The sequence below is a fragment of the Amblyomma maculatum genome, chromosome 1, assembly GCF_055883805.1.
Source record: "Amblyomma maculatum isolate TAMU_Amacu chromosome 1, ASM5588380v1, whole genome shotgun sequence".
Classification (NCBI taxonomy): Eukaryota; Metazoa; Arthropoda; class Arachnida; order Ixodida; family Ixodidae; genus Amblyomma; species Amblyomma maculatum.
Genome location: NC_139344.1, coordinates 333279571 through 333303567, shown reverse-complemented (window position 1 = coordinate 333303567; position 23997 = coordinate 333279571). Strand labels below are relative to the sequence as shown.

Sequence of the window (23997 nt, the reverse complement as noted above, 5' to 3'; positions counted from 1 at the left end):
AACAACTGTCTTTAAGCTACTGTCGCAGCGCGTGGTCGTTTCAAGTCTTTGTAAAAACCGGCTTTGATAAGGCGCGGACCACAGATGCTGCTTCTCTTCATAATCGCTCTCGCGGTGGTGAACGCTGTACCACATTTTTCTTTCCGGTTGGCCGCAGTTGACGCATTGTGCAGCTTTTTTAGTCGTCGCATGCGCTGTCTCTTTTGTCACCCTTTTTTAGCGACGCTTCATACATCCCATCTGGCATTTTATGGCGTTTGCGCCGGTGATATCGGACGCGCGGAAATGTCGCCGCGGAGCGAGTTAAAAAAAGAAGAAAGGAAGTCTGTGTTTGGTGTTCCCTTGCAGCTACTCTGGCTGTGCGACTTTTTTTCGACGGAAACGCCTCTGTTCTTGGACTGGTGCGCTCGAAACGCGAGAATGCTCCTTGATGTGTCAGGCTTCCGGTAATTCGAGATCTTGTTCGCCGGAAGAACCAGTGCTGCGCAGACGTGCTTGCATCGAGTCAGACATCTAGGACGAGTCATCTACCTGTGTCTGAAGTGCTGCTTGCACTGCTTCAAGTGGCCCTTCACTTCCCTTCATTACCTCCAGATCTCGGCTTTATTTGTTAGATCCGTGATTTCGTTTGTCAAGCACTTTGCCTCAGCTGCTTAGACCTGTTGGCCCCAAGTGTACCACCAGCAACATAAAAATTAGAGGGTCTCTTAGATGTCTCTTATGAGGAGAATGGCGAAAGCCTACCTTTCCTATCATATAATTTGCCTCCCATCGTTAGCCTCTTGTCTGCATTTGTTGCAGGGCTACATATAATTATAATTTGTTTACAGGAAAGGAAAGGCGCAGTATCTATCTCACTTTCTCCGGCAAGTGTGAGTTTGGACGGTACACCATCGCTCCTGTCGCGTGGCGTTCCTTTTGCGTGTGTTCAAGCGTGGCATTGCACATGACAGGGACGTATCCCGCTTCGGCCAATCAGAACGCCGCAAAAGCGGGACACACTTTGTCCACGACAGCATGATCCATTAAAAGCTTTCGCATTAAAAGAACGCTTCCATGACACCTCTAATAAATAAGGGCGATATCAAGACTCGAACAATTCCATTACATACGAGGTAACTGAATCCAGAAGTAATTGCTAAAGGAATCGGATCGGCTTTAGACTGCAGTCAGTTTAAGAGAACACGCCAACTTGCACAATAATTTGTCGACAATGGGTATAAATCATGATATAGCGAAATGTTCTCAGTACAACGAGTCGATGTATATGATGTCGTAGGTTGCAAAAGAGCGTTTCCTGGGAAACATCAATCAGGGATTACGTAACCAGCGGACGGCTGAAACACATTTAGAACCGCTGCAAAATATCTGCGAGGACTTTTACGTAACAAGCATATTCGTACGTCAGAGGGGTTATAAAAATACAAATCAGAATGGATGTCAACAGTATATTAGTTACTAAACAGCACCCTTTATTCTTAGATGTTCTATGGATATGCTGTCTCGGCGTGCGCTGTTAGCTTCCAGACATCTGTGAACACGGGACAGCAATGACGTCGAAAGCCGTCGCGTCTTATAGTCGCTGGTAACCATTCCGCATTTAGTTGTCCGAGGTCTGGACAACACTCGGTTTTTTTTTTAACATGTCATCATGGTAGTTCTAAATATTAAAAGCCTTTGGGCTAATCTTTTAGATTTCTGAAACCCTTGTGTAAACTTCTTTCGCTTGTCAGCCATATTGTACGAATACTCCTGAGTTCGGCTTCAGGACTTGACCGCTCAATCTGCCTGGGATTTTCAAACATTTTCAGCTAGAATAAACATTATTTGGCCGCACTATTAAGCGCCTAGGAGGTAGGAGGTTTGTCGGGCCAGGGCCAGGGCCAGGTGATTCTCGTATCTGGTGCGGAGGACTCCATCCAGACACGCGCAGAGAGGCGCGGGATATATATATATATATATATATATATATATATATATATATATATATATATATATAATGGGAGGACTGATTGGCGTCGGGGCAAAGGAAAAATTAATGCTCTTGGTTAACATAAAGGGAGGGGCGGCTTAGGAAAGGCGAAACTATGCACCGGGATGAAGAAGCCTTGTTGCACTTTGCATAGGACGCGGAATTCAGTTACAGTCTAGAAGAGAGGGAAGAATGACACGCCGGACGAAGGGTGAGATGATCCCGAAGATGCGTATAACAGCGCCCCATGTCTCGCGTGTATAGTACATTGTTCGTCTCGTCATGCTGGGTGGCTAGGGGGTATACTTGCCGGGACCCGGTTATCATCATAAATTTTTTCCCCTAGAATCCCTAGTCCGGACATTGCATAACGGGGAGCAAAAAAGACAAACAGCAGGAACATTTGGAATATGATAGTGAAAAAGACAAACAAAATTGTTAAAAGAGCATTACTCGGCGATACAGTGAACAATAATAGATGTCATCACGAGATACCAGGAGGAGCAAAACGATAACGCTTTATTGCAGCTAAGGGCTCAACAACTTGGGAAAATGTAACAATTGCAAAATGGTACTTCGAGAGTGACGGGCACTACTCTGTAAAACGGACTAAGGGTGAAGATAACATAAGCGCAGGTTTTTTAATTTAATCAGATCGCGCTCAGTTGCAGTCGCCTTATGCAGCTCATTCCACTGTTCAATGGTGGACGGCAAGAAGGATTTATGAAAACCATTAGCGCCTGTTCATTAAAGCCCAATTTAGAGCTGTAGCTTTTCTTATCCCAGCTTGTTTCTCAGTTTCGCACCGTCAGCGCAGGCACTGTCCTCAGATCAGGCCTTAGCGTCGAGCCAAGATGCAGTGCATGTGCAGTGCGCCGTCGTCACATTCGTGCGCGTGGCGACGGAAGGCGTGGGCCGTGTTGTCTCAGCCAAGATAGAAAAGCATGCACGTATCATTGGGTGTTTGTTTCCGCGTGTTTCGATTGCGCTGCCAAAAAATGCTATCTGCAGAATTATAAAAATGTGCCTACGCCGCGAGGACAAGGGGGCGGAAGATAAGCAGTGAAAATAGAAAAGCCGCGGAGTGATCCAACGCGATTAGGAGGCGTTGCGATCGAATGGGATGGAATGTTGGTCTTGTGACTGTAGCTTTATGCGTTCTTTTGCGCGAGTGCGAGGTGCCTATTTTATACAGAGCTGATTGCCAAAATCAGGAAAAGAAACAAACGCTTAAATGGTAAACTAAACAACAAAAAGGACAGGTCCATGCGCAAGCAACTTCGCCTAAATATGGCGGCGGGGGGTGGGTTGTGCGAAAGTGGAAGGGGTTCGTTAGTACATGTTTGAGAACCCCTGCTTTAGAAGCATTCATGCACCCACGAGTGCACGCGTTTAACTACTAGGTGCTCTAAGGTTCACGGTATAGTGTAGACCTCCTTGTTCTGGGCGAACCTTGCAGAAGTTCTACTGTAAAAAAAAATCAAGGTCCCACCAAGGAGCAGTGCACTGAAGGACTGCAGATGCAAATGTCTGGACAGCAGCAGCCGCTGACGCTTTTAATATTTAGCCTATGTGCAGCATGCCGCAGCTCTTACGCGTGTCACTTCTTCCCGAAAAAAAAAAAATTCCCTGCAGACGGAGTATTAGTCACTGAAAAGTGAGCCAGTGAATGTACCGGTGGCGACAGCATCTGCACGGATGGAAAAGAACTGGAGACAGTGTTCAGTTCGAGAACGGAGCCGAACCGACTGCAGAACCGGTTTCACGCGCTTTTGTATGCGTGTACGAACGGGACATTTCTACGGTGCTTTGTTGGAAAATTTTAATGTTGTATGCAAAGCACAGCGAATTTACATAGTTGATCGCCGTCGGCCTTGCTCATTTCGAGATCCGTGTGTATATATCTTCTTTTCGACGGGTACTGGTCTAAGCAATATGAAAGTGGATACGTTATTAGCATGTCATTTAAAGTCATTTCTTAAAACACGAACGTTGGTTTTGTTTCTCAGTAGGTTTCCTCCAGTTCATGGTCCCTTTGGGCTTCTCCGGATCAGTGCAGAACTAGCGATGTCAGTGCACATTAAAGATTTCCAGGTGGTCGAAATTGCTCCATAGCTCTCCACTATGGCTCACCTCCCTTTACGGCGCGGTTCAGGTGTCCGCAGAAACAAGGGCGACAGATACGGCGTCTTTTCTTTCCTGTGAACCAATAATTATTACATTAACTTTTGTTTAAATACCTTGTCACGATCATTGGGCAGGTATAAACGAATTTTGTTCACGAATACGAGCCTCGCAGTCTCGCTTCGTGTCGTTCATACTTGTGGTATTTCGCCTACAACCACAGCATAACCTCCCAAGAACGTGTCTCCAACTCGTGGGTTCGTGCATGGCTCAGTATATGAACGGTATGGTCGCAGGGTGCGTGAGCAGCGCTTGATACGTTTTCAAATGCCCCGTGTTCTCCATTCAGGAAATTCTTCGCCGGCGTTGTGAGCGAAAAATCAGGCATGTGGCTCTGGCAAGGTGGTATTGGGGGGCTGGCATGGCCGGGCTCTGGTTGCTGGGATGTCTAAAGTTACGCGACCACATGGCATGGCCGATTTGGCAAGAGCTACCAACCCGGGCCTGTCCTTTCATATAGGAGGGAGAAATCAGAATCCATTCTTTCGAGACCCTTGCATTCTGGGAGAGACGCGCTACCGCTAGGCCGCGCAGGCATGTTTGTACGTATCTATATTGTGTGTCCTCCCATATATACGACTAAACATGCTAAAGATTATTCTTCAGATAGTAGATGAAGAAATTAAGGGATTACTAATTGGAACGAATAGGAATGACCATATACGCGAACAAGGATCCGCATGAAGAGTTGGCTATGGAGCTACACTGTCGCGTCATATACCTGCCCCGCCGCGGTGGCGCAGTGGTTAGGGCGCTCGACTACTGTGCCCAAGGATCGACGCGGGATCGAATCCCGGCCTCGGCGGCCGCTTTTCGATGGAGGCGAAAAGCTAGGCGACCGTATGCTGTGCGATGTCAGTGCACGTTAAAGAACCCCAGGTAGTCAAAATTTCCGGAGTCCTCCACTATACGGCGTCTCTCATAGCCTGAGTTGGTTTGAGACGTTAAACTCGATATACCAAACCAAGCCTTAATTTCATCATCTATACTTTCTCTTCCGATGCGTGGTAAGCAATGTAGTCTCTCTATTTTCATCACCTAAAAGCGCCCATTTTTTGGCTCTTTGTGCCGCATGACGATGATCGTGGCGGAATAGTTATGAGAAATGCGGGATATAGGGTGAAAAAGTGTTGCGGAATCTCGTTTACTTCACCACCCTCTTTTTGCTCCGCTACGTTCAACTGCCCAAACGGCTCTCTGCCCACACTCTGCTTTTCTCCCATCAACCCTAACCCCTCTTCCTGAAAGGCATGCTCTAGAGAGTGGCTCCTAGCTTGACCAAGAGCACTCTCGCTAGTCTAATAAAGTAATAACTAAAGTTTTTCCTTCTCCTGGGACCTGCCTGTGACGTTTCAGTAGCGCGAAGGTTGAGGGACAATGGTCGCTCTCGCCATTGCTTGCAACTGGCAACATTACCTCCCCTGGCTCAGTTTTTCGAAGATTAGTAAAACCTCGAATAATTTGGGCCAGTTCCCAATTCAGAATCTCACTGCGCGTGCTGTCAACAAATACTTTTTTGACAACCGGCACTCTGAGACGCCGCACCATGCTGAACGGCAGCGTTGCGAAAGCGGCGCTGGCTCTGGGTGCAAACAGTGTGCTGAATGAGCGCGACGTGATACATAAGTTAGCCGCTACAACTGGTCTTAGGAACGGTGTAAGCGCGGTTAGTTCCAAAGTGTAGCGGGACAAAGTCCACTTTTCATAGTTAAGATATTGTGTGATATGTCCTTTCAATTTAGCGTGCTGTGTAAAGCCAGGTCAGTGTAGGGAGCCACGTGTTTATTATTTTTTTTTTTTCTGCGATAGACTCTAGGTTAGAATCTGAGTCGTCGCTACTTTTGTTTTTCTTTCAGAAGACCCGTCGCGATGTTTACCGAGCGTGGCACGCCCTGTGGCTGACGTAAGCGGCGCACTTTCGCACGTCAAAGAATCGTCATGCTATCCCAGAGACCCCCTGCTTCGAGTGACGGTAAAAATTGTTTTGTTATTCAGCATGTGGCATTTTGCATGTGGCCTGCGAGGCATCCGTTTAGTTTCCGTGGCTGCAGGGAGACCAGCTGCGCTCCGCTCTGCGTGCGCTCTTTCGTATAACCGCACGGTACACACTTGGAGCGCAGCTGGTTTATAGGGGCCCACTTCGCGTCGGTTGATCTCTTCTTTTCACCTTTCGCTTTTTTATATATATAATAAAGATGTCGATATCTATTGTCTGAGGGCATCAGGAGGTTATGTAATGAATGATGATGAAACGAATAAATTAATGGAACGAGGTTTACCGATTTTCTACCGCTTTTCTCCTTTTTCTCCGCAGCAGTGATATCCGCCAATTTTTAGCTGTTTGAAACTACCGTACGCTTTGCTTTTCGTCTTGCAACCACTAGCTAGTTGTATCTCTCTCTCTCTCTCTCTCTCTCTCTCTCTCTGTACCCTGAGGGTAAAATGGAGGCGAAACGAAAAGGCGTCCGTGCGCTGTGCGATGTCAGCGCACGAAACGAAGAGGCGTCCGTGTGCTGTGCGATGTCGGCGCACGTTAAAGATCCCCAGGTGGTCGAAATTACTCCGCAGCCCTCCACTACGGCTCCTCTTTCTCCCTTTCTACTTTCACTCCCATCTTCCTCCCTTCCCTTACGGCGCGGTTGCGGTGTCCACAGAAAACAAGTGAGACAGTTACCGCGTCTTTCCCTTCCTATAAATAAATCAGTTAATGGAGGCGAAACGAAGAGGCGTCCGTGTGCTGTGCGATGTCAGCGCACGTTAAAGATCCCCAGGTGGTCGAAATTACTCCGTAGCCCTCCACTACGGCTCCTCTTTCTCCCTTTCTACTTTCACTCCCATCTTCCTCCCTTCCCTTACGGCGCGGTTGCGGTGTCCACAGAAAACAAGTGAGACAGTTACCGCGTCTTTCCCTTCCTATAAATAAATCAGTTTTTTAAAATAAATTGTAATGGCACTCGTCCACACAATTTTCAGCCCCGCAGTACTTCCTCTTTCTCACTTACTCTGATATGACGTCACATATATGATGCCCTGTCGATTGAGTCGGACGTTAGTGCCGTTATAAAACGGTTATGTTCAGACGCGTGGATATGTGTGACATCTACGCTTGCAGTGTTGTTGTTGTTGTGGCTGTAGGAAGAAAGAAAAGAAAATGTACGGACCTGCTACTGGCTCTGTAGCTGAGCCACCTCCGCTGTCTCGTGCGGACAGAAGAGAAAATAGAAAAGAAAAAAAAAGAGGAGGGAGAGAAAGACGTGCGCCACAACAACAGCCGTCGTCCACCACCACCGAAGTGGTGGCGGGTGTAATGACGGCCTACAACAGATAAAAATCAGTGGCTGGCTAGCCCCCGCCGCAAGCGGCGTTGACCTACCGCCCCAGCCCCGTAGGGCCAGGAACTGCCATCCTTCACCCACCACCTCCATCCCCCCTTGCAGTGAACGGAATACTGTTACAGTTGGAGGCCCCTCCGAATCCCAGTCGTAGACTAAAACTTGTCTATAGCACATGGATACTAATGGGAAGCGAAATCGCACGACACCACGCTGAAATGTTGAGTCACAAGTTTAATACGAAATATTTTTTTTTTTCGACGCGTTTTTCTCGAAACTGCGGCGACTTCGACGCCTTTTCGGCCGAACGAGCTGTGCACGCTTCACGTAAAAATTCGCAGAATGAAAAGGCGGCGTTAAAGGCGCTATTGCGTCCCTCCAATTTTTCGCGTCGTTTTCGGCGCTGACGCTTGTTCCGAGCTGCATTTCCGAGTTCCTTGCTTGTACTACCGCTTTTATCTGTTGTAGGCCGTCATTGCACCCGACACCGCTTCGGTGGTGGACGACGGCTGTTGAGACGCGCGTCTTTCTCCCCCTCCTCTTTTTATTTCTTCTCTATTTTCTCTTCTACCCGCACGAGGCAGCGGAGGTGGCTCAGCTACAGAGCCAGTAGCAGGCCCGTGCATTTTCTTTACCTTCTTCCTTCAGTCGCAACTACGCAGCAACTACACTACAGCGGGAAGGACAACGCAGCTGGGTGGAGTCGGTGTGACCAAGAGTTAAGTAAATGTATTGTCTCGTGTTTTGCAGCCTCCAAAAGCCGAGCGAGCAGCAGGTGCATGGAGCCCCTTCGTGGAGCACCGGTGAGTGATTTCGCGTTCAAGAAAGATAGGCAGCTTATCTAAATGGCCTCGTACACATTGCACGGTGATTTCCTTCTTGCACGGGAAGCAGCCACTCGGCTGGCGCCGCGCTGTGCCTGTTCCGTGAATGCTGACATGCGTCGCTGTTTCCGTTTTGCATATGCATGCAGCTCGAGAGAGACCGATAAGAGCACCCTCGCACGGCTTTCAATTCAGGATCGCTCCTAGTGTCTAGAAAGTGTCTTGGCTTTTCAAACGTGTATAAGATAGATTGAGGCGCTCTCTTTCGGCTTAAAATTAGACCGATGACAGTGCAGTGAGCTGTAGAGAGAGAGAGAAAAAAAAGGCGACGGAATTGACGCTGAATGGCCAAAATAGAACACAGGTGATAGTACAGACTTGTTTTATAAAACATAGGAAATGGGCTTGCCCGGGATTCATAATTCAGGGAAAAGGTAACCGAGCGTTTGCTAGGGGTAACAAAGTAGATCCAAGGGGAAGCAAAATTACCCTATAGGGCGTGGCAGAAAGTATGAGGTGAAGTGGTCAAGTTAGGAAATTAGCTGGAATTTAGGGAGCAACCTTGGTTGGCTCATGGCGTGGCTAATCGGAGGTCGTTGGGTAGAGTTCTTTGCCCTGCTGATGGTTCATTGAGTCACTGCTTATCCGTTTCGTGACGTTAGAGGGATATCAGATGGCAATTTCTTTCACATTTCCTTTCCAGGCGATGCCGCCTGACCGGGTTTCGCTGCCAGGACGGGGCGACCGAAGTCGGCAGGAATCGGAATAACTCTGCGGCGTGAACACTGAAGAGTACGTCTTGTCCATATGTGCTTCTGGCTTTTATTTTTCCCTCCTGTATAGCATCTAGCGAGAGTCCAGTACGTATGAGCAGGGCACGCTGTGTGTGGTCGGTCGACCTTGTCGACGGGAAAGGTACCGTGAGTGTTTTCAGCTCCCTTAAGAACATCAGGAAGTCTCACACGAAGCTGTGACTCGTTTCGCGAAGTTGCTTCAGTCGAGCTATCAACCGGGCTCCGAGCCGGCGATCTGCGTTTCTTTGCGTCACGTTGAGAATAGTATATGATGTTTTGGTCAGTCTCCGATGTTTGGTACCGTCTTCTGCGGTTTGACCAACGGCGGCCGGTCTCCTCGCGGAGTCAACGCGATAGCAACCAATAGCAACTACTACTCTGTATAGATGCTGGCAGACGGGCGTGCAAACATGTTTTTAGCCAGGAGCGATTTCATGGTGGTCGGCGAGAGACATCTCTTGTGGTGCATAAAGAATGGAATGTACACATATCATCGGCAAGAGCACGGTTTGGATCGCTACAAAGTTTGGATATCGGATTACAGGTAAGCACGAATTATTCGTCCGCGAATTTTAAGATTTTTTTTTTTTTTTTTTAGAACTTTCGCACATGGTTTAGGAAGTGCCAGTGAGTAACGTGCACGTGTGTTTTATCTCGTGTACGCGCATCGTTCGAGCCAGAATTGACGGCGCAAAACATCGGCTGAGCAGCTTAGCACATGCAGTTCGACAACGCAGGTTGTCACCGATTTCCGCAGCTACACGCAAGAATCGCGCACAGGAGCACGCGAGCGGCTACCCTGGAGAGGCAGCGAAACGGCCGATTCCAAAATGCCGTCCGCCGTGGCTTCGATGCCAAACAACCAAGGCGTAGCGACGACCATGGGAGCAACGCAACGACCGAAGTGCAGTCGGCTGCAGCGCTCGCGGACGGCATCTCTGCGGTAACCTGGCGGCATCCGGTGCTGCTCTTAACCGGTGTGAATTTGTGTGCTTTCGCGATGCAGCTGAGGGCAGACCTTTTTTGACGCACGTTCCATTTAATTATCAACACACCGTACAAATGGTCGATGCTGCAAAGACGAGATGGGACTACATACAGTACGCTGCTGCACCGGCGGTCGGTACACGAAGGTTGACGCTGCCTATTTTATATGCTGCTCCTGAAATATGATCTGAAGCAGAAGTGTACAATCCGTGCGGCTATAGTGCTTTTAGTGTGGTGCTCTTTTCGCATTTCGGCGCCGACGCGCACTTTCAGTCAGACGCCACCACCATCTCGATTAGCATCGCGAACCGAAGCGCCAAGCTCAGGGGTTCACGCATGCAGTGCATGCAGCACTCAAGCAGAAGGCTTTCGCAGGTACCGGAAGTGTGTCCGTGACGTAGTGCCCGTCGCGGCTGCAGCCAATGGCAGCCTGTTGTGGCCTGTCACTCGGTAGTTGTGACGCAGGTACTCGCGGCAGAATAGTTCCAAATCTCACCTCCACGCTAGAACCGAGCAGCCCGCGAATTTCAGAAAACGCAATTTTTAAAAATCAATAATAAATCGCTGCCTTTGTTCCAAGGAGTTGTACTTTGGGGGAACGCTCGGAAGCATTCGCTCTACACATTCAAAACGTTTATAAGTCACCGTTATAACCATTTCATAGTCCCTTTAAGGTTCGTTTTAAAAGAAATGCTACTGTGATGTACGCATCTACGTAACTGGTATACATACCGCCCCTAATTAGCGCTGTGGGCGACTCTCTAGGGCGGTAGGCCCGAGGTCGAGTTTTTTCACCAAGACGAATTTTTCTTCTTTCAAAACGTCTTCAAGCTACCATCCGCTGCACTGTGACCGAGCTCATGCGGTTTTTAATCCCTTTCATGAAATCGCGTGCAATCTGCTCCACCCAGCGGGACTTTTAAGTGTGCACTTGACACAATCGTGCGAACTTCTGCGAGCGATAGAATAGCAGAGAGTACTGAAGGTACGTAACTATTCAGCAGTGGCCCAGTCGTTATGGCGTTTGGCTAACGAGCCGGAGGCCTCGCGTTTAATCTCGGCCGCGTATCGAGGAGGCGAAATGCGGAACGCGCCAGTGTGCGGCGCGATGTAACAAGTACAGGCTGACTAAATTATTCCACGGCCCTCCGATACGTCGACCCTCGTAGTCCATGTGTCGGCTTCGGGACGGTAACACAATTAGTGCGCATGCATTACGTCACGGGGCGAATCAGAAAAACGGGAGAGATGTCTCCGAGGCATTGACTAATTTTGACCTTTGAAGATGCCCCCGGCTGGTCTTAGCTGGCAGGTGACATGGCTGAAAACTGATGTGTCGATGGTATTATGAGAACACTTGTCATAGTCGAATTGGCAAGCGCTGCAAACGCGGCTCCGCCTCTAAGATGAGAGGGCTATGGATCCTGAGAAGCGAGACTTTAAGCTACGTCGCTTCTGACGACTTGGGCAGCATAAATCACGATCCTCCTTACTATAGTGTGGCTCTGGCAGGAAGTACAGTTGGCAGGCGACATGTCCGGGCACTGACAGGTCGATGGTTTTGACGATTGGATATATAGTTTCGGATTCCTTAACTTTACGCCATCCCGTGGCTGCGATCAGGTGCGCGCATCGGCGCCAGTCGCGCAGTTTCGAACACTGCTTAGCGCATCATTAGTCTTTTATTTGTATTTGTGGATAGCGTCACGCGCCCGCATATTCCATATTCCCTTCGCTTGCATCCATACTTCAATTGTGCTCTTCTCGCCCCTGCGCACTGTAATAGAGAATTGTGCTCCTACTGTCACTCCCGCCAATGTTGCAGGTGTCTTGTGAGACTAAGTATATGTTCTTCTTCCAGTGCGCTTAAAGTGGGCGCTGGTCACACGCTGTTCACAGTTCGTGCTCTGAAGTAGCCTCATAACGCGGCGGGGCTTTTGTTTAAGCAGGTGATTTAAGGAAAATTCGACAGCGTGCTTTCAAGTTGCTCCAGGAATGCTGAGAATGATTACGTTTCTGCTCTATAGATGCTCCAGAACGCACATTTTCTGATCCATAGCTGCTCCAAAACGCATATTTTCCTGCTCCTAGAGCTGTTTCTAAAACCTGTTTTGATTGTCCCATACCTGATACTGAGAAATCTTGTGCCCATCATTCGCCGAAACAGGAAGGATAGAAATCTTGATTTTGCACTCGCGCCGTGCAAGGAGTGACATAATCGTAAGCCGCCCGGTGATACTGCGCCAAGAAAAAAAGTGCCGATACAATGTTATCTGCCCGAACACTGCCCGTATTCCCACTGCCTGCCTGTACTCCCAGTGCTGTTTGCATGAACTCTTTCTCGCTTCCGACGGGGATGGCGCGATGACGGACTCACTTGGCTGCGTTTGTGTCCTTTCTTCGGCCGCTTTAAAGGTGAGCAGCCTGACGTGTATCGAGGCGTAGAGCTTTTATTATAAAGGGAGCCGGCTGAATGTGCGCGGCAGGCCGTATCGCTGAAGTGCCCGCTGAGGCGTTTAACTGCTCCATCGAAGAGTTGTCGCGGTGTCATTGCCTTCACGCCTCCGCTGGGGCGTGGTGGGGGAAAAAGGCCCGTGCGTGCAATAGGTGCGCCTCGTTTCAGAGTAGTCTGTATGCCCGCAGACGTCACAGTCAGGGCCTGGCTATCTGCGGACGAGCTTTTCTGAAGGATGCTGAGGCCATTTGCAAGACGTTTGAATTAGCATGATATATTCTCATCGGAATCATCCTCGCAAGGCCTATCGGAGTGTCACTGATCTCTAACCATCAATGAATAAATATAGAAACTGTGCCGTTGCGGTCAAAGCGAAATTCAGACTTATGGGGAGACGTAATGGAAGCTGGCCGTGTCCAGTGGCGATGAAATGACTGATTTGGATGCGGGAGGTGGCAGGAAACGGCGCGCATACGCGTAGGTAGTGACACGTAAACGCTCAGCAAACACATTATGCTTTGAGGGGTTATCCAGTGGTCTTCACGTGGCATTCGCTTACCCAAAAGGTTAAGCGTCCCCTTCCGCAAAGGAAGAAGGAGCCACCAGGCCTCCGCTTCTTACTTGGATCGGAGTGCGCATTTGCTTGTGCTTCTCTATGGTCAGGTTGCGACGCCATTGCTTTCATAAGGCGACGATCGATGTCGGCAGTAGCTGAGCTCCGCATATCTTTTTGTGAATTCTGCATTTCCAGACAGTAGATCATTTCTTCACTCTGCTGGTGAGTCGATGAAACCGCATTTTCCACTTTCGGTATAATTTCACACTCTCTTTCTTTTCCATCGAATTTATCCAATTTTTACCTTCTGTGTTTTTCACCTGTTGCTTAATGCTCTTTATTTCTCTGTCCTTGTGACTAGCATACTTAAATACTTAATTTATACTTAAGCATACTTATACTTAATACTTAAGCATACTTAAATACATACTTAATTCAAATAATTTAGCTGCCCGTCTGTTACTGTCCAATTTCCTCAGGCGTTCCTCATATAATATTTTACTCTGAGCTTCCCGTACTTCGAAAGATGCCCAGCCCATATCTCCCTGTACCGTCTCATTTGTGGCTTTGCCGTGGGCACCTAGTGCTAATCGTCCAACGGCTCTCTGATTTATATTTAATGTCGACTGTACCTCTGATTTTAGGCACAAAACCTCATTTCCGAAAGTAAGTCCGGGCACCATAATTCCTTTCCAAATACCCCTCAAGACATCATACCTGTCGTATCCCCACAATGCCCTATGCTTCATTATCCCAGCATTCCTTCGCTCTTTGGCCTTAAGTGATTGATCATGCTTTCCAATGTATGTCAATCCTTCGTTTACCCATACCCCCAGATATTTATATTCTGCTACTCTGGGTATTTCATGGCCTTGCATTTTAAGACCCTGATCAGTTAAGCCGTTGAAAATCATCAGACCCGACATAACTGCGTTCAAACTGAAGCTTAGAGCGCCCCCTTCGTCTCTGCAATACTTAACTAGAGTTTGCAATTCTTCCAGACTCTCAGCTAGCAGCACAATATCGTCTGCATACATCAAACCGGGGAGGCGCTGCTCTACCGCCTTTCCACCTAATCTATATGACAGGTTAAAACCTAGGTTACTGTCTTGTATCCTCCGTTCCAGGTTTATTATATAAAGCATGAACAGCAGCTGTGATAGAGGACAAAGCGGCGCAGCGCCCCCTGGCCCAGGTTGTCTCCCGCGCAGCGCGCCCGCGCTGGAGCGCGTGCCAGGTCGCCGCACGTGCACACGGAGCAGGAGGAGAACCTGCCAACGAGCGCTCTTTGAAAACAATGTTCGCGGCGATCGTTTTTCAGGACCTAAAGCGGCGAGCAGTGACGACAGTCTATCAGCTAATCATAATTCCTCGCTTTCCAAAGCACCGGTAAACACGTTTCCAACCAGCCTCTTTGCCAGCCGGAGAACCGAAAAAGCAAGAAATGAGAAACTCCACTGGCGAAGAGCGCCGGCTTTGCGCGCGTAAAGCGAGGAATTATGATTAACTGATACACTGTCGTCACTGCTCGCCGCTTTAGGTCCTGAAAAACGATCGCCACGAACATTGCTTTCAAAGAGCGCTTGTTGGCAGGCTCTGAGACTTGAGAAGAAAATTATAAGCACGAGCACGGAGTCAGGAAAGGAGCTTTCTTTTTCTTTTTTTTTTTGTTCCGGGAAGAAAAACTGGTTCACAGAAGCGGTCACTGTGGATTCACGGAATAGGCCGGGAAACATTCATGCTATAAAAGATTCGTGCATTTGTGCGAGATACCATGGTTTACTGGTTTCATAGTTTAAGCTGAAAGTCTTTCTAGGCTCACGGAGCGAAAATTTGTGCGCGGGAGCTGTGCGCGTGACCTCTGCGTCGCATCTGTACACGTCACTCGCAAATAGCGGACGTGTGAGGAGGAGGATTAAGAATGAAAACGATTGATGGTGATAGGTAATAAATAAAAGTTAGACATCGATAAGATTAATGACTAATAGGCTAATCACTAATAGTGATGAATAATAATGACTAAAATGACTTGTAATGACCAATATGTCAAGTGCGACTTGCAGTGACTGCAACTGATTGGAAATGAGTTAAAATGCTTAGCTATGAGTAATAATGACTGCAATAATTAGGCATGACTCATCATGACTATGAATAAACAACAAATATGTCAAACAACAACCTGAAATGACCACAACTGACCAATATGTCAAATGTACCAATATGTAGCTGCGAGTATTAATGACTGCAGTGACTAGCATTACTCATGACTACGAAACTATGAATGCGTCAAACAATGGCTTGAAATGACCGCAACTGATAGGGAATGAGTAAAAGTGCTTAGCTATGAGTGGTAATAACTACAATGACTAGGCATGACTCAGCATGACTACAAAACGACCAATATGTCAAACGACGACTTTTTTAATTGTGAAATTTTGCACAGTCTACCATCAGCTTAAGTGAAATATTTAGCCAACTGGTAAGAAACATCTATATTCAGTTGCGCATAAATACTTATCTACTCTTGCATTCGTCCAGTCGCATGCTCGTGTGCGGATCGATGTGCACCCGCATCCCTTCTTTTTGGATTTTTATTGTTAATATGAATGCACCTGCAATTTATCTGCGCAAATTTATTAGCTATTTATTTTTAGTTAACTGCTGTTGCGGCTCCCAGCAGACTAGCACAGGTTAGTATATTATGTTACATCGACTAGAATACCTGGCACAATAGATTGGTTGTGTGTCCTCAACTGGTAACTATTGGCCAGTGTGTGTCAAGCACACATGAAAGCAATGTACTATGTCGTACTGATTTCTGATGTCAGATAATCGGCGGGGTTCTGCCAAATGGGCGGCACAAGGGGGACGACGATGAAATCACATAATTGGTACCATCTAGCAAATGAAAAGTGCAGTGTCTTCGAAACCGTGTGAAGAGAGATGATATATAGCAGACCCGACATTTTTTTTTTTTTTCATGATGAAAATTAGCGAGACCAGCACGTTACTTCTACTTTTCCTTCACTTGACCCCGCCGTGGTGGCGCAGTGGTTAAGATGTCCGACTGCTGTGCCGGAGTACCCGGGTTTGAACCCAACTTCCGGCGGCTGCATTTCGATGGAGGCGAAACGGAGTGGAGTTCGTGTGCTGTGCAATGTCAGTGCACCTTTATAGAACCCCAGTGGTCAAAATTTACAGAGTCTTCCACTACGGCGTATAGCCTTAGTCGCTTTGGGACGTTAAACCAAACAAACAAACAACCAAATAAACAAATTCTTCACTTGGTGACGGCGCTGCAAAAGAATTAAGGTCACACAAGCGTATGCGTTTCAACAAGGCAGCCCACTCGGGTGACTCGGCGCTCTTGGCGCAGCGAAATCAATGCATATGTTGGTTTGTTTAAGATGTCTCGGCGAACCAGCTTCTTCACTTTATGTCGCTTATACAAAGCGAGTCATAGTTTCAGAGCGTAATCAAATTCCACACCCCATCTTCAATGTCTGGCGCAGCGGCGTCGACACACGTGCGGCATTCTCCACGACTTGGCTATATACACATGTCACTGAGATCTTCGCAGACATGCTCTTTCACACAGTCACTTTATAATGTTGTAACACCACTGCGCGCTGCGCTTAGAACACAAGGTGATCCAGACCGACGGCCGAGGACATTGCGTGTGCAGGCGACCTGCAGTTTTCACCAATCCACCTACACACTTATTTTTTCCCATCGATTACTGAATGCAGTATTAAAGTTAGTGACCATACAATCACTGTTGGCACTGTTGTAAATTAACGTGCCAGAACTTTCTTGTTTTTGTGCGTTCAGACAGCGGCTGGGCCCAGTGGTCTGAAAGGAAAATGGCGCCCGCGGGCACCTTTGCGGTACTCTGAAAATTTTCCAGTGATTCTAGTGACTCTCGAAGCCTGGCCCAACACAGTTTGATTTCACTCCCTGTGCAAGAAATTCAGCGAGTAATTATAAGTGCTACGATGTCTTTACCCGCAGAGGAAGGCGACCATGAAGCTCATCCGCTGGGTCGAGGTGCACATCGGCCGGTCACGCAAGAAGGCCAAGAAGACGCCCACCAAGCAACAAGGATCTCCCCGTTGCGGAGATGGCCCATCTGAGAATCTCGCTCGCGCCTCTCCTTCGACGGCGACCCCGAGACTACGCAGCGGAGAGCAGAGCTGCTCTCGGCCCGGCGACTCGGGCCGCCCCGAGGCCCACTCGAAGGCCGCGGCGACGGTGTCCCTGCAACCGCAAGCCTGCAGTCTGTCCAAGCTTCCAGTGGTGCACATCCGCACCAGCTTCCTGGACCAAGCTCCCGTGTCACCGGCAGACGCCAACTCGCCTCGCCAGCGCAGTCGCATAAAGACCAACCCGTGGATCGCGTCTCCGCGAAGCCCCTGCGGAAGCAGCTCGGCCGACTCCGGCTGGGCCGGCTCGCGCTCCTCCACCGGCTCCGAGGGCTCCGAGCCCGGAGACGTGACGCCGCTGCTTTTGCACGAGCCTTCCTGGCGGGGTGGCCATTGGGCCTCGCTGGGATCCCTGCCGCCCGCGCGCAGCCCCTACGCGGTCTCGCTACTCGGCGCCTCTCCACTCCGGCCTCGCACGTCATCCACGCTGGACCGGCGGCCGTCACCGCTCATCGGGTCCAGCGACCTGCGCTTGGCGTCTGCGGTGACGAGGCGACCCGAGTCGGCGAGGCTACAGCGTCGCCAGGCATGTGGCCGTTCGCTGTTCGGCACTCGCATCAGCGACAATGACAGCAGCGCCAGCAGCGATGACGAGGCGTACTCGGAGGACTTCCTCCAGTCGGAGGACAGCAGCGACGTGGTGACGGTAGTGAAGGCTGCTGAAACCCCACAGACCGACTCTGCCTGTGACCCCGGAAGCTGCACCACTACACCCCTGTCTGAGTGTTCCTCTCAACTACAAAGGACCGAGACTCTGGCCGACAAAGTGCGCCGGTTGCGAGCCCAGAGGGTCCTTGTGCAGCAGAAGATGCATGAAGCCCGTGTTGAGGAGCAGGCTTCACGTGAGCAGCGTATTCGGCTCCATCGCGAGTTGATGCAGTTTCGCAGGCTCATGCTGCTTCACTCACTGCAAGGGTTGCGCTCTGACCTTGAGCAGCGCACTGCCTGTGTGGCATCTTGCAGAGGAAGGCAGCATTGATGATGCTGTCTGCACGGCGTATAGAGTGCATGCTGAAAATGATATGAAGGCCTGTTTCCAGCTGTACAATGTGGTCTGTATGGTTGGCTTTGCCATTTTGAATGTACATTGTGTTGTCTTTTTAATGTAATGCAGCGGTCTGTCGAATAATGCAAAATTGCCTTTGGTAGAAAATAGAGGTTAATGTCACATCGGTCACATATGATGCGGAAACATTAGTGTACTGGATTGCAAAGATGGCCTTTGCCACAGCAAAGCAATGAAAAATACAGAATGCTTGTGACCAGAGCAACTGTAGCTTGCTGTATTCCAGCAGCTTCTATTACTGGCAAAGCCATACTGTTTCCATCTACTTGAACCACATTTAAGGCATGCAGATCAGGAATTCGCAACTGTAGTATGTTTTGAAGAACACCGCATAGCAATGCTGAGTTCTGTAGTTATTGCCCTAATGCACGATTCTATAGTAACTCATAACTCAAATATTTGCCTTTATTACAATGTTCATATTGGTAAAACTGGACCCAAATACAAATGAAAACTATGGGTGGTACTGCATTCATGGCTGTTAGATCTTTTTATTATGGATATTCCCATCAGCAATACAATGCTGCACAACAATGCAGTTAGATCATTTGTGTCTGGCCTACATTTGGTTCTTTGTGTACATGTATACTTACTGCTCTGGTTTTTCTCAAGGCCAAAACGACTGATTGCCACTTTTTTTTTCTAAATGCAGATTCTCAACAAAGGGGAAATTACATGAAAAAGATTGGACCATAACTGTCCACATTTTGATAAGAAGTGAGTATTATATTGGCAGTTCTGGTAGCTTTATAAAGTCTTAAGTGCCGTTGGGAATAGCTGTAAACTATTTCTCTGCTTTCGTGTTTGCCCATGTGATTAATTACCATGTAATCAATTATTTGTGGCACTTGTTGTGTACATAAGCATTTACTGCTGTGGGCCTTCAATGTTGCTTTTTCCCCTTGTGTGATTTGTTTTTCTAGTCACAAAAGGAGTATGCCCCTCATATATCACACCTTTGTTTACACCCTGCAGCCAATCGCAAATGCTGAAGTTGGCCCTGCATTGAGGTTATCATTTTGGTTTGCCATTATGGTTCTAGCAAGTTGATGATTGAAAATGTGTTCAAGCTGTATCATCATGGCAGAGGTTTTCATTTTTTTATGTTTGGCTTCAGTTTGGAGCTTTCTCTTCATTATTTATAAGTGGCCTTGTCTAAGTTTTTTTGCTCCTCATTGGCTCTGCTAACCTCAGCACTGCTTGTTACTTCATCTTGCATATTAATCTTGTGAGAAATGAAGTCTCAAGGCATATTTGTTCCTTTTTTCCCGTCATTTATAAAGGGTTCTGTGAAATGTGGGGGACAGTTTTCATAAGAGGGAGAAAACAAAAAAGAAGACAACTTCTAGCTTTGTTTCCAGTTAACTATTTTATTGTAAACTGTGCTGCATTTGAGAAACCTTGACGCAGCACTATGTGGTACAAATTTTATTCGACTCAGCCTGAGCAGTGCACACTCTTTAATCTGCTGTTGCCTTTCACTGACAGATCAAAGCTTCCAAGCATAATTGGTTTAAACTCATGTTTGTTTATGCATCGGCCCTAATCTTTTGCAGCATAGCATTTGAGCTGGTGGAATCTCAGGTCCTTGACATTTCTTGCTCTCTTCCTATCCTGTTCTAAGCATTTATACGGGAGAACACTGCAGTACTCCTGACTTTTATCGCTGCATAGCTAAACATATACTAGTGTGCAGCGACTTTTTTTTTTTTTTCAAATGAATGTGCTCCTGCTTTTTGCAAAGTTCTCCAGCTAGGCACCTCCAGACCTGTCTGGAGCTTGTTGTAGTTGCACGCTTCAACTTTGCCATTTTTATACTCTGGTCATCATGGTTGCTTGGTTGTTTTTTGTTTTAAGTTAACGTTATGTGCCAGGTTCTTGCATGCCTTTGGCACAAAAACTGCATTCCAACGTTCCTTGCTGCTCGATGCTGCTTGGCATGCACACGAGCAGCAGTCATCGTACGTAATCTCATGGTTCACAGTTTCCTTCCCAGAACAAAGTCAGCAGAGTTTATTTACACCTTGGACGAGTATATGTAGTGAGGTGTGCAAAGCAGTGCATGATCTTCATAATGACAAACATATGTACGGTCGAAAAGAAGGTCACGCAAAGTTACAGCTAACGTAGCGATGCATCACGATGCCTCTGCTATATAGCGCGATTGATTCTCTCTTGACAAAGCCTGGATTAAGGTTTATGCACTGCGATAGTGTTCTGAGCTCTGTGACCACCGAATCCTCTACATCGTGAAGTTCTGCCATGGTTTCGGTTGGTTATATTGTGATTCCTTGCTGGAACATATATCATGTATGACATTGTACCTGGTATCATGGTTTCCCTTTTGTACTCTGAGGAGAGTCTTGTGCACTGTGTCTTGAATGTGTACCTACACAGCTGAAATTCATTGTTAGATTGGACACATACTTCAGGCCGAAGTATGGATGTTTCCTGAAATGGCTCACTTCATCACTGTGTGGTTTGCACACTATTTTCAAGAGCGTTCATAAAGTGACTGGCAACCATTCTAATCAATTTTTTGTCTTGCCCATGAAGAAAATGTAATTGATAAGCGTGGTTTCTTTTGTCATTGATATTTGGAGCTTATGCTGGTATTATGAACCTGTGTGCCCTTCAGTATATGAAATGCCTCCTGAACTTGCCTGTGCTGGCCTTTCCTTTGAAATAGTTTTTTTTTTGTTGTCCATGGACAGCCTATGGACTGTGCATTGATATTTTTGTAAGGTTTAGTTTGGTTGCCCAATATTAGTGCTGCACGTAGTTGTCTCCACTGCTGCATTATTTTTATTGCCAGATTGTTAAATTAACATTTCTGTAGTCTCTTTAATGCAATTTTGTCAAGTTGAACTGGTTATTTTAGATGTACATACAGTTATGAGGTTTATGAGTATGAACAGTAGTATATGGCAGATAGTTTCAAACCTTGGTCACACACGATGTAAAGGAAGATGTGTTCCTCCATTTGCCAGAAGCAGGTATGAGGTATCAGTTCATGTTGCATATTGTAAGATGATAAGGAATGAAACATTGTGACAATGTGCATGCTTAATGGACTTTTTGTGAAGTCGTGTCATCAACCGTTCCTTTCAGGGTAGACAGCATACAATTCCGTTTTTAAGCAGTATGGTTCATTGGATCGATATGAGCACGTGCTGCGGGTGACATAAAAACCAAACGTTATTGTGTGATGTTCGGCTAGAAAAAATAATTTTGCCAATTGCCCATTGGTAGATGGCAAGAAGCAAAGCACCTCAACAGCAATGAGATATTGTACTATTGTGTGTGCCAAAGACATAAACCGCAGAACAGTTTGCACCCTCACCTTGTAAGCCACCCTGAAAGTCAGAGTTATTGTTTTCATTCCAACAGAGAGTTTATTACTGCAACAATGACATCATTGCAGAGTTCACGATCTTATAGCATCAGTAAAAATGTATAATTTCTCTTACTCTGGCAGAGCAGTGCAGCTTAGTTTAAAAGGTTGGTATTATTTGTGAGGAGGTGTCATTTACTGCAGTTGTTGCTGCACCGTATTCTAGCCATATGAGTCCATGCATGGCAGAGTGGTTCTGATTTTATGGGTGTTTCTTCACAACTTGGTAATGTTCTCAGCAAGACAGAACAGGTTCTGCGATTCTTATTGAAGAGAGCATATGGATGCCTGTAGCACTTCTATAGTAGTTCGTAACCATCTTCTGACGTCCGTGCAAATGAATACAAAACTCATACTCAACTATTTGCTCAGCTATAGTCATGTAGAAAAACGTTAAGTAGCCACTAGTGCAAACTAGATTTATTCTCTCTTAGAGCTAGGATCTCTTTTTGAGGCACGTGCCACTTGTTTGTTTTGCGCTAGACGTAGCACACTGTGACTGCTTTCCTTGCAGAGTACCTGCATTAATGATATGTATGTTGTAGTCTACCAACAATGTGGGACGTGCTTCGTAGCCAGGACATTAAAACACTGTAGTCGTTTGATAAATAGGTACCTCAGAGCAGCACCTTTCCTTTTCTTTTTCTCTAGATGAGGAGTCAAATGTAAACCCCTGCATTCATTGTAGATTCAAGCCTGACAAAATGTTTTTAAGAAACTGCCTCCCTGCTGACTTCTGATATGACGCGCCCATAGTAAACAACGCAGCACAAAAAAGTCTATAGTTTTGCTTCCAAGAAAACATATTTTTATTACTGTCGAATGTTTATAATACATTTTACTGCATGGCTTTTACATGTTGGAACACTTGCGAGAAAATTCAGCCGACTTGTGAATTTATTTAATAATCAGATCGCTGACAAGTTCAAAAGCAGGAGCATTGCTTGAGAGATTATAAAGAAATTACACATCATCGCCAGATTGCAAAATGGTATGTTGAAATTAAGTATAAGCTAATAGAAAACATTCATAAGGACACTAACTGTTGCAAGATGTATACAAAGGAGTCTTAACGTTGAACAAAATAATCTTTGGACAAAATTTAAATTGGCAATGAAAGTATCCGACAGAAATGCTGTCAGTTAGTTTGCGAAGCTAATGGTTTACGTATATATTCACTGTTATATCTAAGACTGTGCTATTCTGATATGACACAAGGTTACATGCAAAAATTGTGTTTGGCCAAATAACTATTGTGAACTTCAATTATTATGCAAGCGACACAAAGTGCAGTGATGTTGGGCAAGCGGCAATGTGAGCAAATGGTGTCCGCATATTTTTTCTTGTATAAGCAGACAAGTTTAACACACTTAAAAGACTGCAATCACGCGAACGATGATGGTAATGTGATGCCAGTTATGTTACAGCATGGTTCTACACAGTGTCGAGATGCCTTGCACGTCTCGTGTGGTGACCTGGTAACGAGACCATAATTCAACTTGGTTGTGACTTCAATGCCTTTTGAGTAAAGGCAACGTCCGTTGCTGAATAAAATGCTGTCACAGGAAGCGTTATATTTATTTGGTCTGACTTTAAGGAAAGATGTATCGAAGTAAGGGTTGGGAACAATGACAAGTGCTTTAAGAAGCCTGGCTGTTGTATCGAGAGGAGGGTCTGTAGAAGCTATGGAAAGGTTTATTTTGTTTGCCTTGACCTCTTAAGATAGGCTGTCGCTTAAAAACTGACTACCTTTCTAAGCTACTTGCACTTGGTTGAGCCTTCTGTATAAGCCCGATATTGTGCAGCTGAATCTGTTTTTTTTTTTGTTTTTGTTTTTTTCGAGTTCTCTTCATTCAAACTGCTGGTCTGGTTCCGTCAACATCACATGCAGGAAAATATAGTCAGTTTTTTTTTAATATAAACTTTGCACAATTCAAACTAATTTTCTCTCTCCTTTGTCGAGATTTCACCATACTTCAACAAGACTCTTTATGCCACTGACACGTACTGCTTACACTGGGTGTTTCACATAGTACAGACCAACACAGAGAAAAAAAAGTCACTTGGCACTTCTGAGAGCACGCAGTCTCCTTAGTTGTCTCTGCTCTTGGTGCATCGACCCATTTTGTAACATATTTGTGTGACAACAAATAAGTTCCTTTATAAATTGGTGTGTATCCCGACGGCTGTTATACATGAACATTTTCAATTAAATGGCTGTGAAGCATCGA

At 46.7% G+C, this 23997-nt stretch overlaps 1 protein-coding gene across 2 annotated transcripts; it reads left to right on the top strand.

Moving 5' to 3' along the window:
- Nucleotides 1-8250: 8250 nt before the first annotated feature.
- Nucleotides 8251-23997, top strand: LOC146207459 (uncharacterized). Of its 2 annotated transcripts, XM_084587534.1 has the most exons (4): nt 8251-8291; nt 9016-9104; nt 17116-18148; nt 19025-23997. In XM_084587534.1, exons 3-4 carry the CDS (start codon nt 17128-17130, stop codon nt 19066-19068), a joined length of 1065 nt encoding a protein of 354 aa, XP_084443660.1. In that variant the 5' UTR covers nt 8251-8291; nt 9016-9104; nt 17116-17127; the 3' UTR covers nt 19069-23997. The 2 variants fall into 2 exon arrangements, with proteins under 2 accessions (XP_084443660.1, XP_084443657.1); XM_084587531.1 differs by having other exon boundaries at nt 17116-23997.

Excerpts from the sequence above, each read along its gene's own strand:
- LOC146207459 (XM_084587531.1), top strand. The coding sequence starts at position 17,128 with ATGAAGCTCATCCGCTGGGTCGAGGTGCACATCGGCCGGTCACGCAAG.